General features: G+C 33.4%; 1 protein-coding gene and 1 long non-coding RNA gene across 2 annotated transcripts in view; both read right to left on the bottom strand.

Annotated features, from left to right (window-relative positions):
• Window positions 1-6,166, bottom strand: part of SCN7A (sodium voltage-gated channel alpha subunit 7) — a 58,320-nt gene extending 52,154 nt beyond the window's left edge. Inside the window, exons 1-4 of the mRNA XM_049712220.1 lie at window positions 6,077-6,166; window positions 5,579-5,707; window positions 4,100-4,191; window positions 832-1,038 (exon numbers count right to left, since the gene is read on the bottom strand). Of these exons, the coding sequence (XP_049568177.1) occupies window positions 832-1,038; window positions 4,100-4,191; window positions 5,579-5,707; window positions 6,077-6,117 (469 nt within the window). The 5' untranslated portion in view covers window positions 6,118-6,166. The remainder of the gene's footprint in view (window positions 1-831; window positions 1,039-4,099; window positions 4,192-5,578; window positions 5,708-6,076) is intronic.
• Window positions 6,167-6,698: 532 nt separating this feature from the next.
• LOC125964982 (uncharacterized) overlaps window positions 6,699-17,343 on the bottom strand; it is a 28,796-nt gene continuing 18,151 nt past the window's right edge. The window contains exons 2-3 of the long non-coding RNA XR_007478378.1: window positions 10,092-10,352; window positions 6,699-6,815 (exon numbers count right to left, since the gene is read on the bottom strand). This is a non-coding gene — a long non-coding RNA (uncharacterized LOC125964982). The remainder of the gene's footprint in view (window positions 6,816-10,091; window positions 10,353-17,343) is intronic.

Genomic DNA, 17,343 nt, shown 5'->3' on the forward strand with positions numbered 1-17,343 from the left:
AATATGCTTTTGGTTTTTTCTAAATACTGTCAGAAAGGAGCTGATGATTTTAATATGAGGGAAAAATCTAATAAGAGAGTATGGCCTGGTGAAAATGGAATGGGTTTTAAAGCCAGATGGAGCTTGGCTAGAATCCTAGTTTTGCCACCGAGTGGTTATAGTATGCTAGAACATTCACAAAATTTCTCTTTACTTCTGTTTCCCTGTTGGTAACAGGGGTTATTCATGTCTTCTCTGCAGGATTATGGTGAAGATATGTGATCAGGCATGTGAATTACTTATGTATAAGGGCTAAGCAATACTTGTTTGACATTATTTCTGTTAGCCTAAAATATTTTCATTATTCATCAAAGTATAACTCAAAGCATTTAAAATGAGCAGCAGCAATTGAAATACAACAGTAGTAAGAATTTCTATATTGTAGGTCATTTTTTGATTTATATGATCACCCCAAAGTTTATAATGTGTACACTTACATTTAAATTTTAAACAACTTTATCGAAGAAAGGTAGTATCATGAGGATTGTACTCTGATAAAATTGCAATTAAGACTTTGGTCATATTTATTTATTTATGAAAGGATAAAACTTGCAAGTTTTAGCAAGTCCAAAGTTAGGTTTCCCTGATTTAACTGTCTGAAGATTTGGAACTTTATTATCCTGATAAAGGAAACTGATCCAAATTAGTACTTGAGCATAGTTATGGCATTTATATGAAGGTTGTTCTGAAGTCAAATTTGTTCTGAAATTGAATGTTCAATATTTCTGTGAAGAATGTTTTGCCAGTAAGAAAAGTTTTAATTTTTTTGATATAGATGCAAGGGATTCTTACCTCGAATATAATAAGGGTTTCCAGTTCTGTTGTGCAGTGTTTCAGTTTCATTTTCTTGGGGCCATCGCAAACATTTATGCTTCAGGTTGCCCATGAAGAGCTCCATCCCAATTAGAGAAAATATGCTCAGAAAGAAGAGAGTTAGGATGATGACCCCAGTGAGTTTCTTCAAACAATGGATCAGGATCCCTACAAAAGACTTCAGACCTGAAAAGAGAAAGGTTTGTTTTCGATAAAATAAAATATCTTAGTAAAGCAGGATTAGCAAACTTCTCCCATGGCAAATGCAGATGCCATCGAAATCAATAGCTTTGTGTTTTATAATTTAGTTCACCATTATCTAGGTCCAATGACTAAAATGAATAAAACCCTTAACTTTTAGGTTTCTGTATGATTGCTAATTTATTACACCTGGCAATAATTTAGACATAACTTAGTATTTTTAAATTAGTTATTTGTTTGTTTCTCTTTACTACATAAAGAACAGGCCTTCTCTCTTGGCTATTGTTTTTCATACCAATCACCATTATTTATAAGCATAGGTAAAGGCGTAGAGTTAAAAATCAACATGGGTTGCAAATGTTGAAACAAGAAATAGTTTGAAATAGCGGTATTCTATACATTCTTTCATTAACTTTTTTTTTTAAACATCTTTATTGGAGTATAATTGCTTTACAATGGTGTGTTAGTTTCTGCTTTATAACAAAGTGAATCAGTTATACATATACATATATCCCCATATCTCTTCCCTCTTGCATCTCCCTCCCTCCCACCCTCCCTATCCCACCCCTCTAGGTGGTCACAAACAACTGAGCTGATCTCCCTGTGCTATGCGGCTGCTTCCCACTAGCTATCTATTTTACTTTTGGTAGTGTATATATGTCCATACCACTCTCTCACTTTGTCCCAGCTTACCGTTCCCCCTCCCCATAGACTCAAGTCCATTCTCTAGCAGGTCTGTGTCTTTATACCATCTTGCCCCTAGGTTCTTCATGACAATTTTTTTTTTCTTAGATTCCATATATATGTGTTAGCATATGGTATTTGTTTTTCTCTTTCTGACTTACTTCACTCTGTATGACAGACTCTAGGTCCATCCACCTCACTACAAATAACTCAATTTCGTTTCTTTTTATGGCTGAGTAATATTCCATTGTATATATGTGCCACATCTTCTTTATCCATTCATCTGTTGATGGACACTTAGGTTACTTCCATGTCCTGGCTATTGTAAATAGAGCTGCAGTGAACATTGTGGTACATGACTCTTTTTGAATTATGGTTTTCTCAGGGTATATGCCCAGTAGTGGGCTTGCTGGTTCATATGGTAGTTCTATTTTTAGTTTTTTAAGGAACCTCCATACTGTTCTCCATAGTGGCTATCTCATTAACTTTTTAAGAACTCAATTTTTGGAGCTGATTAAGTAAAACATGAAAAACTTTTAATGATTAGAAATGAGAATAACACATAACTGTGATTATATGTGGCTGTATTTATATCAGAATACTTACTAATAGAGAATTCAACTTTAAAGCTAGATTTATTTAAGAACATTCATTTTTCTAATTATTAAATAATACATGCTCAATTTTGAAAACATAGAAAACAAGAAGATGCAACAACAAAAACCCCATAATTAAATTTCATTGATGAAACTACTATAAGCCTTCCTTCCTCCCTTGCTTCCTTCCTTCTTTCCATCCTTCCTTCGTTAGTTCCCTCCTTCCTTCCTTCTCTTTTTCCCTTGCTCCTTTTTTATTTGTTGGTCTGTTTAAATTTATGATCCTAATAGTTACTCAGCTCAACAATGGATGAGAATATACTAGCTCTGTGACGCTGAGCAAGTTACCAACATTTCTATGCTTGTTTTATTATTTTTTAAATGGGTATAGTGATACCTATTTCATATATCATTGTGAGAATTGAAAATCTATTTTTTAAATGACCTCCTCAGATGATTAGATTTCTTGAGTGTAATAGAATAGGGTTGAAATAAAGTTATTCCTGTGGTTAAAGAAATGTGATATCTAGAGTAGATATACAATTTTAATTGCTATCATACCAAAATACATATTTATAGCTACTTTTGCCACCTGGAATAATACTATTAATTTTTTTTGCCATATGCAAGTCTTTTTAAAGTATTACATTAGAAATGGAATTTCTGTATCAAAATATATGACCATATTTAAGTATCGATTCATACGTTCAAATTGTTGAGATGTTGAACCAATGCATAAACCAGAGACTATAAATATATAGTCAGGCCTTCACTAAAGCTAGGACATTTTAAAAAAAATCTCATTGCCAATGTATTAGAAGAAAAATAAGAGATATAATTTATAAACCACACAATTCACCTGTTTAATGTGTACTATTTAATCTTTCAGTATATCCACAAGGTTAGGCATCCATTACCATATTTCTCCAATCTTTTTTTGCTGTTTTGCCCAGCCTGTTCTCCAAGTACAGAGTATGCAATATATCTGGCCTTTTTCATGGTGTTCCAGTGGATGAAAGTTGCCTGTAGATCTTATTTTTGGTATTATCACACTTGCCTGTGGGTTTATTCGTTCAACTATTTCATAATACCTCTGACTCATAGAAGCCAAAAAAAACCTCAGGGTCAAGTTTTCCTAGCTGATTGTTTTTATTCATTCAGAACAACAAATCAGAAGGTATTGGTAGGCTTCTCTAAGACTCTTTCCGGAATGGGAGGTGTAAATTAGTTGTCAGCTTCTTCCATCAATGTGGTCACAGCTCCACTTTATTTAGCAGAATCTTCTTAAACTTTGTGGCATGTGGAATGCATCCTATCCAAGCACTGACAGCAAAAGGAAATTTATCTTATTTTATATTGCTTTGTTCATTTCAACTGGTTTTTAGACACAGTGAGGAAAAGAAGAGGACAGATTAGATATCTGTCTAAACTGCTATCTCTCTCAGAAGTCTAAGGACAATTTTATAAGTTCATATTTAAGACATAAGAATAAGTAAAAAAGAAAAAAATAGAAAAATAATATATTTTGATTGAGCTCTATATTTTATTATCAAAAGCATTGAACCCATTTCAAATTAGTAAAAAATGTGATATTTCTTTCTTGCCGTTCCAGGAGTGACTGAAATAAATTTGAAAATCAGATAATTCATTTATTCCAAATCTGAAACACTGTTCAATTTAACATTTCTTCAAGCAATAATAGGGGTGTTCAGATGAATACACAGAAGTACATGAAACAAAATGAAGAACTCAGTGCCTTTTCTTACCTTGGTTTAAAGGAATAATTTTCAAAATTCTCAAATTTCTTGTAATTCGAAATATTGAAATGAAGTTTGGAGGTGAATATCTTGATATATGCCTGTGGGATTAAATTGGAGTCATTTAGAAGTCATATTGGCTCTTTATACTATTTGAAACTTATTTTTAAAACCATATATCCAAATGTTTCACTTGCTTTCATTATTGCATTTTGCAAACAGTTTTATTATTGATTGGAAGGGAAAGACTGCTATAGTGCAAGGTATCCAAGTAAATATTGATCTACAAACAAATTATGAGAGTTTATAAAAGCTTGACACTCTGAGTAGTCATAATTCCATATCAAATACTCTATATTATGTTCATAAATACTTTGAATCTAATTGGTGAAGAGATAGTTAAAAATAAGGAAATCCACAGTTTTTTAAAGGAATAAAATTTAAGTATTTAAACTTCTGGTGATGATAATGATGGTGATGAGGTGATGATGATGATGAGAATGGTGATGGTGATGACAGCAGAAGTAAAGGTGTATAGTGGTTAAGGATACAGACTCTGTAGCCAGACTGACCATGTAGAAATACAGGCTCCACTATTTAAATTACTTAATCTTTCTTGCCTTAGTTTCCTCAAACGTAAAGTAAGGATAATAATACTTCCTAATTCTGAGGATTTGGGGGGATTAAATAAGTTAATATATGTAAAGTTCATGGCAACGCATCTGGCACATACTAAGGGCTAAATGTTAGCTGTGTTACCTAAGTGTTAGCTAATAGCAATGGCAAGAGCAGAAATAATAATAGTAATAGTAGAAGTAGTAGTGATAATAATTTCAATGATATTAGCTACTATGTTTTGACTGCTTACAACATGGCAGAAACTAATTATGTTCTTTATAAAGGTTATTTCTTTTGCAAAAAAATTGACCCCAAGTCCACAAATAGAGTATTATTTTAAATTATTTTAACAGAAGTTTGATGCCAGTGACAATTTCTTTAGCCATAAAATAGAGTACACTAAGTAGAAGGATTAAATAAATCAATACACATGTAAATTATTAGAACTTAATGTATCATTCTAGAAAAATGTGTGCATATAAAATATCTTATTCTGATAACTAGAATATTTACTGTTTTTAAGCAATGTAGATTAGAGAAGAATCAAATACGTCAGGATCCTCTCTTAAACTCCCAGGAGATTTTCTGTTCACTGAAAATAATCACTTCAAATGCAAAAATTCAATCTATTGTTTTTGCTTTGGGTAGATTACAGAGATAATATCCCACTCCTTTAATTTTGAATGCATATTCTAAGGATTAGTTCAGTTGGAGCTGCCTGAGGGAGCTCATTATGGCTATGATTTATGAATTATTCTTTACTCACAGAATTTTTGCAGGCAAAAAACTTTATCATCCTCAATGTTTCTTTATGAAAAGCATTTTCTTAGCAAGGTATTAAGATGTTTGCAACTTAAAAGAAATACTCACTCAAACAAAGTTACACTGAAATCGAGCCAGTTCCATGGATCACCAAAGAAATAAAAAGATCCTGCCCAGATGCCTCTTGCAATGAGTTTTACAAGTATTTCAAATGTATAAATTCCAAGCAAAGTATTCCTGCAGAAAAGTTTTCATATAATAACTTCATATTAAAAGTGAGACTAATACATCGTCAACTCTGAAGAACTATGTCGAGGATAATTATCTGGCAACCAAGCAACCAACCAACCAATCAACCAGACGACCATAGGATAGGGCTTTAGTTAGGGCTTCTAGAGTGGGCTATGTCTTACAGCATTAACCATGAAATTTGACTATCAATTAATTGTGGAATGTGTATAAATATTATATTACGTACAATGTAAATTATATATTAAAAATATTAATTTGCTATATTATGTAATATATAATGTACTGTAACACAATGTATTAAATATAAAATATAATCATATATGCAATTATACATAATAAAATTATATAACTTACTGTAATGCTGGCCCCCATTTTGGCAAATCAGTCATGGACATAAATATGCAGTCAATCAGGATGCTAATTAAAATTAACAGTCGGAAAAAGGTAAGTTATCGTCAAGGAATAATGTTAATAAAAATAATATTGGAAATACATGTTTCTATAATCTGTTTATATGTATTTACACATATGAGATCACATAGTTTCTCAAATGTCAAAAAAATATACTCCTCATATTGAAAACAATGAGGATTACTAAGATTTGTTAACATTTACTACTGTTGTGTGTACTAGAAAAGAAAACTATATATATATATATATATATATATATATATATATATATATATATATATATATATATATTTTTGGCCACGAGGCATGTGGGATCTTAGTTCCCTGACCAGGGATCGAACCCGAGCCCCCTGCAGTGGAAGTGCGGAGTCTTAACTGCTGGACCACCAGGAAAGTCCCTAGAAAATATATTTTAAATGTACTTTCAAATATGGAACACAGTGCAGTTATAATCAAGATTTCAGTATGACCTAAAATGAAAATTAAAAAGAGAAAAAGACTGCAGCAATATCTGAATAGAATAGTTGCATTTGATATTAGTACAGTTTAAAACCAACAGAAAAGGATATGGATGTACCAAAATCTTAATGGCTGTTCTTCTAACTGAATTGAAAGGAGACAATGTACACCAGGTGGCACTGAATCTGAATACTGTTCTCTTTTTATTTAATACTATGAAAGTCTGTAAGAGGAAAAGAAGAACATCAAGTGAAATGAAAATAAAGAACATCAACTGAAATTAGAACTGAGAAATTATGATCTCATCAATTATGAAGCATATTGCCAATGATCATTTGTCATGAAGTCTAACAGTTATACTTCTTACATTTTGATATCCTTTTACAGACTAAATCAAATGGAAAGTTTTCTTTAAACTATTTTTACTTATATTTAGCCTTATCTACCACTTTTTTTTAAACAGTGTTCTACCTAAGAAAACTGTTTGCCACACACCAATCCTCAAGTTTTCCTGCAAAACTAATGTAATAGAAAGAAATCTATATCCAGATGGCTCATGGGTATGCATTTAAGCATACTAAAATTCAATGAATGTAAAATAAGTTAATTTTATTTTGAAGCAAATAAGGTATGGGATTATAGTAGTAAAAGTGACCGAATGCACTCAAACATTACATTAATCATTAGTAATTACCTACGGTATAAAACCCCACTTGTAAATTATCAATGACATAAACATATATATATATATATATATATATATATATATATATATATATTTTTTTTTTTTTTTTTTTTGCGGTACACGGGCCTCTCACTGTTGTGGCCTCTCCCGTTGCAGAGCACAGGCTCTGGACGTGCAGGCTCAGCGGCCATGGCTCACGGGCCCAGCCGCTCCGCGACATGTGGGATCATCCCGAACCGGGGCAAGAACCCGTGTCCCCCGCATCGGCAGGCGAACTCTCAACCACTGCGCCACCAGGGAAGCCCCGACATAAACATATTTAAAACAAGTTTATATCATGTAAAACTAATATGTTGGCATATAGAAATATTAAACCAAAAAAGGGAAAAATCAGAAACATTTTAAAAAGGACTTATGTATATGTGTGTATATGTATATGTGTGTAAAATATGGATACACAGTAAAAGTGTATATGTATGTGTGTATGTCTGTATATATATATACACACGCACATAAGTATATACACACATACATATGTGCACTTTTACTATATATACATGCCCATTTGGAAAATTCATTTGTTGTGGTGTGTGCATAACTATATTACACATAGTAAACATTATATAGAGTATAATGTAACAGTTATGTAACAGTAATGTATAGTGTATAATGCAATGTGATAAAATATATTATAATATACTAAAATATATATTATATTTAATATATAATTATACAGAAGTGTATATGTGACTATACATTGGTATTTATATTTGTCTCTATATACAAATATATATTCATTGATATTTTATGGATACCTATTCTAAATGGAAAACAAACCATGCTCTGATTCTCCTCAATGGAACACTTCTCCAACATACAATTTGTGTGTATTTTGGCCTGATTGTAGTTATTGTCCCTCTTTCCATTTTAAAAGCAAAAAGAAAGTAAAAAGGGCCAAATAAAATAAATCTGATTGTTTAAAATGTGCTTTCCATGTATTTTCCAAAACAATTTCAAACTTCACACAGGATGTAGCCAACCAACTTATGTCTTTGTGAAGGAATGAGTAGATCCAGATAGAATAATTTTCTAGTTAATGTTTAAGTGCTGAAATTGTTCATTTCATTTTAGAATTATTTATTTGTATGCCATCTTTAACAGAGTAAACTAAATATAATTAAAATTTTTAGTATCTTTGTGTTATCACTAATAACAATACTTTTTATACTAAGGTATCCTTACCGTTTTTGGTTTTTTTCAAAATCTTTGATTTTGTCTTCACTAACACACCTAGATTTGTCTGTCACGTCTGTAAACACTACAAAGAACTCAGAACTCTGCTATAATAGAGTTACCTTTAAGGTTACTGTTATATCAACTGTTAATGACTTAAGCATAGCAAAAGTGAAAGCGGAGATAATTGAGATGAGGACTTACATTTTCACTAAAATGTTCTTAAGGTTTTATAGGTGTTTTATAGCGAATGATGCATAATGCCCATGGAGTCTACCAGAGATACTGGAGTCTTTTGTTAATATATACATTTATACTGTAAATTGTCAATACGCTTCCACCATGCAAAGTATTCAAAAGAGTTGTGATTATACAAAATTCTCACTTTGCCTTCTGTCCAGAAAGTGATTCATTTCCATTTCACCCATTTGGTAAAATCACTGAACACTCTACAAGAATATCAAATTACATTTGTCTACAATGGGACTAATCCTCATCTCTCCCAAATTTGATCTTTCTTTATAGTTACTTCATTTTTGTCAGAAGCACTTCTATTCTTTCAAGCTGGAAACCTTGGCATTATTAATCAGTCTTCAAATCCTGCTATTTCGTCTCGGGTGTGTTACCTCTCTCTCCAAGACACTCCTATAATCCAGACCTCTTGACTTCAGGTCTCAATTGTTTTCTCTCTAATTTCATTTTTCTGACCCTATCTCTTCCATGCAATAGTAATTTAGGAATCTCTAGATTAATCTTACTTAAACACTGCATTCATTACACCAGTATTTTGGCCACCACATTAAAGCCATCTCTGTTATCTCATCTTATTTCCCACAATCTGCAACACAGCTACAGGGTTCTAGTTCTATCATCAGCCTGTCTCTTCCCTATTCCAGAATTAATATCTGCTATTGACTGACTGTTCATTGAAGAGCTTCCCTTTGCCTTGTAAAAATGTGAAGTGTTCTCCAAGCTATAACTCAAATTCTATTTTCTTAGTAGAGACTCTTCCAGCTTTGTCAGTCTACACAGATCTGTCTTTTGTAAGCATAATTATTTTTATTTTTATCATTTTGTGCTTCTTTTTGGATTGTTCAAAATATTTAGTAAGTTCCTCAAATCATTCTCTGGATAGAGAGGCTGTGACTGTATGAATGAATAAAATTTATGAATGAAATATACATTGGCTTTATTTTCCTGACTACCGAGTAAGCTCATCAAGTTGAACAGTTGAAATTGCTGTACATAGTATGGAAATTTTACATGATAGTTATTTTAAAATCAGTAATCTTAAGTAGCCAATCATTATGCTCACATAAAAGAAATCATTTACATCAAGGCATAACAGTATAGCCTGTTACATACAAAGTAAAGTAACCCTAAACAAACTAACCTACCAGGCAAATATTCGGTTTTGATAAAAATCTCAAATATGTGTGAAATTTCTTATCCAGTTTTCTGTAACTTAAAATTACCTCTTCACTTATTCTTCCATCTTCTTTCATCCTATCTCAATTACATTTTTCACATGTCTGGAAAATGAATAAAAATATAGTCATAATAAGTTTAATTAATCCTTACCATTTTATTCTTGTAGTATGGGTCCACATCTTCCAATGGCTCTGACACCATTGCTCTAGGAAGATTTCCATAAACAAATGGCAGCTCTTTTCCAGCTTCCAAGTCAGTGTTTGGCTTTAAATCTTCTTTGTGTTCCTCACTGTGTTTTTTAGCACTATGCTGTTCCATAACTTCAAGAGACTCTCTGGTGAAGGGGACAAGGCCCTTACGTTCTGGGGAAGCCATTTCCAGTTTTGCACCTGAAAAGTATTTTCTTCAGTTCTAGATAAGATTTGTGTATATAAAGAAAAATTTAAAATTTTAAAAGTCTAGGATAGGAATAAAAGAGAAGAGCAAACTGAATAAAAGCATTCAAAGAAAATTCCTGAGCTTTAGAGAAATCTGAGTCATTAAACTTGGTTTTGTTTCACTTAATATTAGACTTAATTTGTAATTTCACAAATAACTCATTCTATTTCATTTATTCATCCATTGAATCTTCTTTCTTTTACTGAAATCTGCCTTTCAGTTTCTCCCTTGTAATGAAAGAGTTCTAAAGTGGCTAGAGATTGTTGGAAGGCCAAATCCAATTATTTCACTCTCAGCTGTATTTAACTACTGACTAGACTTTCCTTCTCTAAACTCAGTTTTCATTGGCTCTGGGGGCCCCCTCTTCTTTATCTCTTCCTATAGCTCTGATTAATTCCTTTGACTTAGTTTTTCCTCTGAAATTTTAACTTTGATATCCTTTAAAGTTCTGCTTTTCCCCTAGTTATATCCATCTTTTTGGTAAATACATAGGCAAACACAGAATTTTAACTACCGTACATGGGTATTTACCAAGTACATTTCCCCAAACACTCCCTTCCCTCAGTCATCTATGTGGCAATCCACCAATAACAGCAATTTAACAAGTAAAAACAAAGTTTGTTGTTTTTCCCCAAGACTAGAATCACTCTTTTACCTTCTAGCCATTGTAAAAAAAAAAACCACACATATAAACTTATTGCCTTGAAAGTTACTCATGAAATGTTTTTCTTTGTCATTAATTCCTCTGAAAAAAATAATTTTCTTACAATTATTTTCCATTAGGTATTTAAATATTATCCACTGTTCATATACCTACATCAAGATAGTCATCTTTGTAATTCTATCTCTGGATTGCTCTAGTAGTCTTTACAGGTCTCTCTCAATTCTAGTCTTTATCTACTTCAAGCCGTCCTATGGGTCACTCAATTAGTCTTCATTAAATACAATTTCATGCATCAATTCTCCATTTATGAACCTGATTCTTTCCTCTCATAAAATTATGTTCTTTTGCTGATTTTTCCCAGTCCAATTTCTGTCAAAACCTACACTTCAAATGATCCTGCTCAGTGACAACTGACTGATTATTCTTTATACATTCTTCTTAACCCCCTTGGTAATTTTATTATTGCAATTAAGGATAAGAAATTTTGTACTTGATACTGTAGCATTTTCTATATGTATATTTTGTCTGTAATAGTGTTGGCCTTAGCTGAATTTCTTCTATAATATTTTCCTAAGACAGAAATCACACATATATGTATACACACATATATGCTAATCCAGAATTTTCCACTACTGGGTAAAATTGAGTTGTTTAATAGTTGAATCCATTACTTGCTATTAATGGAAAGTAAGAAAAAATATGTTCATTAATCATAATGGAGTACCAATCATTGTGAGAATCAGACTCCTAATAGGTTAAATAAGAGGTGTGTGAGAGATATTTAAAATACACAAATGGCAGTCTTGTAGACATCCAAGGAGAGGACACATAGTCCATTTCTGTACCCTGAAAAATAAAAATGGAAAATAATTACTAGGGTAACTCCTTATGCCGTTCATGGCATCACAGTTTTCTCGGCTTTTCTTTTAATTTCTACTGCATTCTATCTAAAGAATGGCTTCCTATGCTTACTTCTAAGAATGCACATAGAACAAAATGCCATCGCCTGCCTCAACTTTGATATTTCAGTTTAAGTTCCCACCATATGCCTATAACCTCTACCTCCAAAAATGTAAATTAAAAGATACTCTAATTGACTAGCCCAGCCTATGGATTTATTTCCTCTTGGTTCAGTTATTTGTGACCAGAGAGAGGGACATTTTCACAATAGCAATGGCAGCTTATGCCCAAGACCCTCAAGAGATGCTGCAAGGATGCGTGTGAAGCAGTTTTAAAGAGAGAAATATGGAATAGGAATGTCAGCATATATCTACTTGGAACTCTCTTTCCAGACTAATAAAAACTAACAATTGCTCATCATAAAATTTACTTATTTTTCAAATATCTTGCTTCAATATCATGCACAAAACTAACACTTATTAAAAGATTATTAAGAATTATTTATATACACCATACACACATACAAATGCATGTATAGGAATACCTCACATATCAAATTTTATTGAGGGTAGTCAAAATGCTTTGAATAAGTACAATTTATGGAGACAAGCTACAGACAACTGAAGTTTGCTCTTACTTACATATATAATCTTCTTCCCTTAAAATATTTAATGAGCTTTCAAAATTGTACTCCTTTCATGGATTTCCTTGAATAGATTCTTAACAATTCATGGTTATAGACTAGTATAAATGAAATCACAAACTTTGGAATTAGACTTACAATCAAATCCTAAATTCTGTTATTAATATTCTTAGAGGTCTCAGTTAAATTACTTATGTTCTTGAACCTGTCAATCATAAAATTGGGGTTCCTACTCGGGTTAAATAAGGATAAAATAAAATAATGTGAATGAAAATGCCTAGTGTGGTGATTGGCACATAATAGGTTCAAACTACACATAAATTTTAAAAAATTAATTAATTTATTTTAATTTTTTGGCTGTGTTGCATCTTTGTTGCTGTGCGCGGGCTTTTCTCTAGTAGCGGAGAGCGGGGGCTACTCTTCGTTGCGGTGCGTGGGCTTCTCATTGGGTGGCTTCTCATTGCAGAGCACGGGCTCTAGGCGTGCAGGCTTCAGTAGTTGTGGCACTCGGGCTCAGTAGTTGTGGCTCGTGGGCTCTAGAGTGCAGGCTCAGTAGTTGTGGCGCACAGGCTTAGTTGCTCCGCGGCATGTGGGATCTTCCTGGACCAGGGCTCCAACCCATGTCCCCTGCATTGGCAGGCAGATTCTTAACCACTGCGCCACCAGGGAAGCCCTAAACATAAAATTTTAACTGTGATATGATTTTATATCTTAGAATGATTGGTCGAATCTAACAGAATAATAGTATAGTAGGAATACATGTAAGGTTTTGAAATTTGGACCAAAACAACCCATCTGCACAAGTGCAGTCAGTACGTTTTTACAGCAGAGAAAACTGCCAAGGGGGTTTACTTAATAGTAAGTGCAATATAAATCAATACTGACTTGTGTCTGCCAAGAAAGCTAATATAACCTTTATTGGTATTGAAGGAAGATGAAGGAGGCAATTTCTCTCTCTTCTGCTGTATTCCATGACCACTCTTAAAAGGCATGCATGTAACTGGAGGGTCTTCAAATGGGATCAGCATATGATAAAACTCAAATCATGCCATCTACAGACCAGTTAAAATAATAGAGGATATATTAGTTGAAGCAGAAGAGACTGAAGTAGAACATTATTGTGTCCAAGTATCTGAATGATTTTATGTAGAAGAGAAATTAGATTTAAGTACTACTTTAAAAAAATAAGATGAACTAGGAGCAATGAGCTGAAGCCAGAATAGATTTGGCTCAAGATAATAAAGCACTTTCTAAATAGCCATTGAAAAATGGAATAAGTTGACTTGGACATTAATCCTTCCCTCTGACTAGCAATGTGGAAGCATGGACTTATTAACAGTTAGAATAATTTAAATGGATCCAAATATGATTGATGGCGACCTTGTACTTTTAGAACTTTGCAATCCTAAAATCTTTGAATATTCACAGAGTATCACATGACCTAAAAGTTTAGGCTAAATATTAGCTAAACTAAACCTATATGCAGCACTGAATTAACAATAATTGAGTTAACAAAATCAAAAGCATTTTTAACATATATCTCTTCATATTACAGTAAAAGTGCTTTTTTATATTTTTAGTGATCCATTCTAACTGCTAAAAATCATTATTAAGTTTATGTGTGTAAAAAATAGTGTCCTTAAAAGTAGATACAAAGGGAGGTTGCAACCTTATTGCAAAGATGCCACCATTAATGAAAATATTTTTGAACACCATCCATTGAAACGTCAAAATTTAATTTGCCAGCCAGTCTTCTTACTGTATAGTCCAAATATAATCTTCTTTTCCTTTCTGTTATCACTTCACAGCACAACAGTCTTTGATTACTCAGTCTGCCACCTACTAGCTATGAGATCTTAATAACATAGCCTGGGTAAATTTTGGAACCCCTCATATATCACACTCGGTCACAAACATTAAACCAGACCATATACAGAAAGCCTGCTACACAGTACTGACTTTATCAGTGCTAATTCTCTCTCCCAATCCAGTCAGTTCTCCCCAAAGACTTCTTTAGTCATGATTTTGATGTTGAATGAAACTACTCCAGTTGTTGACTAGGTGAATAAATGGATAGTGGGCCTTGTCTTCTGTGGTATGACAAAGAAATGCAAGCACTTAATCAGATAAAACTGGCTTGCATCTGACTTTTAGATGGCTGAGTGCAGATTGTAAATTATTAATCATTAAATCATAATTCAGTAAAAGCATTTCTGTGGGGAATTTATGAAATATGGTGCAGGCCCTACGTTTTCTGGTGAATGATCTTAATATAGCACTAATGCCTGAAAAATATAGAAAGATTAATAGTTAATCTAGCCATTAGACCACCTTTCTAAAAAACTGAATAGCTGAAGTAAGATTTTGGCAAAAATTGTATCAAAGTCAACTCAGGTTTGGACTCTAACAAGTGCCAAGTGTAATAATATTTTATATTGTTGATTAAAGTGCAAGCCATTTCTCTTGGTCATTAGATGAAAGGAGCAGTACCAGCATCAGTATGGAGAAAAGATCTTTTTTTTTTTAACAGCTTTATTGGAGTATAATTGCTTTACATTGTTGTGTTAGTTTCTGCTGTATAACAAAGTGAATCAGCTATACATATATCCCCATATCCCCTTCCTCTTGCATCTCCCTCCACCCTCCCTAACCCACCCCTCTAGGTGGTCACAAAGCACCGAGCTGATCTCTCTGTGCTATGCGGCTGCTTAGCACAGAGTGGTTGGTAGTGTACATATGTCAGTGCCACACTCTCACGTCTTCCCAGCTTATCCTTCCCTCTCGCTGTGTCCTCAACTCCATTCTCTACATATGTGTCTTTATTCCTGTCCTGCCCCTATGTTCTTCAGAAACACTTTTATTTTGATTCCATATATATGTTAGCATATGGTATTTGCTTTTCTCTTTCTGACTTACTTCACTCTGTATGACAGATTCTAGGTCCATCCACCTCATGACAAATAACTCAATTTCATTTCTTTTTATGGCTGAGTAATATTCCATTGTATATATGTGCCACATCTTCTTTATCCATTCATCTGTCGATGGACACTTAGGTTGTTTCCATGTCCTGGTTATTGTAAATAATGCTGCAGTGAACATTGTGGTACATGACTCTTTTTGAATTATGCTTTTCTCAGGGTATATGCCCAGTAGTGGGATTACTGGGTCCTATGGTAGTCCTATTTTCAGTTTCTTAAGGAACCACCATACTATTCTCCATAGTGGCTGTATCAATTTACATGCCCACCAACAGTGCACGAGAGTTCCCTTTTCTCCACACCCTCTCCAGCATTTATTGTTTCTAGATTTTTTGATGATGGCCATTCTGATCGGTGTGAGGTGATACTTCACTGTTTTGATTTGCATTTCTCTCATGATTAGTGAGGTTGAGCACCCTTTCATGTGTTTGTTGGCAATCTGTATATCTTCTTTGGAGAAATGTCTATTTAGATCTTCTGTCCTTTTTTGGATTGCGTTGTTTGCTTTTTCATATTGAGCTGCATGAGCTGCTTGTATATTTTGGAGATTAATCCTTTGTCAGTTGCTTCATTTGCAAATATTTTCTCCCATTCTGAGGGTTGTTTTTTCATCTTGTTTATGGTTTCCTTTGCTGTGCAAAAGCTTTTAAGTTTCATTAGGTCCCATTTGTTTATTTTTATTTCCATTTCCCTAGGAGGTGGATCAAAAAGGATCTTGCTGTGATTTATGTCATAGAGTGCTCTGCCTAAGTTTTCCTCTAAGAGTTTAATAGTGTCTGGTCTTACATTTAGGTTTTTAATCCATTTGCAGTTTATTTCTGTATATGGTGTTAGGGAGTGTTCTAATTTCATTCTTTTACAGGTAGATGTCCACTTTTCCTAGCACCACTTATTGAAGTGGCTGTCTTTTCTCCATTGTATAGTCTTGCCTCCTTTATCAAAGGTAAGGTGACCCTATGTGCATGGGTTTATCTCTGTGCTTTCTATCCTGTTCCATTGATCTATATTTCTGTTTTTGTGCCAGTACCATACTGTCTTGATTACTGTAGCTTTGTAGTATACTCTGAAGTCTGGGAGCCTGATTCCTGCAGCTCCTTTTTTTTTCTCAAGATTGCTTTGGCTATTCAGGGTATTTTGTATTTCCATACAAATTGTGAATTTTTTTATTCTAGTTCTGTGAAAAATGCCATTGGTAGTTTGATAGGGATTGCATTGAATCTGTTGATTGCTTGGGGTAGTACAGTCCTTTTCACAATGTTGATTCTTCCAATCCAAGAACATGGTATATCTCTCCATCTGTTTGTATCATGTTTAGTTTCTTTCATCAGTGTCTTATAGTTTTCTGCATACAGGTTTTTAGTCTCCTTAAGTAGGTTTATACCTAGGTATTTTATTCTTTTTGTTGCAATGGTAAATAGGAGTGTTTCCTTAATTTCACTTTCAGATTTTTCACCATTAGTGTATAGGAATGAAAGAGATTTCTATGCATTAATTTGGTATCCTGCTACTTTACCAGATTCATTGATTAGCTCTCATAGTTTTCTGGTAGCATCTTTAGGATTCTCTGTGTATAGCATCATGTCATCTGCAAACAGTGACAGTATTACTTCTTCTTTTCCGATTTGGATTCCTTTTATTTTTCTTCTCTGAATGCTGTGGCTAAAACTTCCAAGATTATGTTGAATAATAGTTGTGAGAGTGGGCAACCTTGTCTTTTTCCTGATCTTAATGGAAATTGTTTCAGTTTTTAACCATTGAGAACGATGTTAGCTGTGG

This window comes from Orcinus orca, chromosome 7 (assembly GCF_937001465.1).
Source record: "Orcinus orca chromosome 7, mOrcOrc1.1, whole genome shotgun sequence".
Taxonomy (NCBI): Eukaryota; Metazoa; Chordata; class Mammalia; order Artiodactyla; family Delphinidae; genus Orcinus; species Orcinus orca.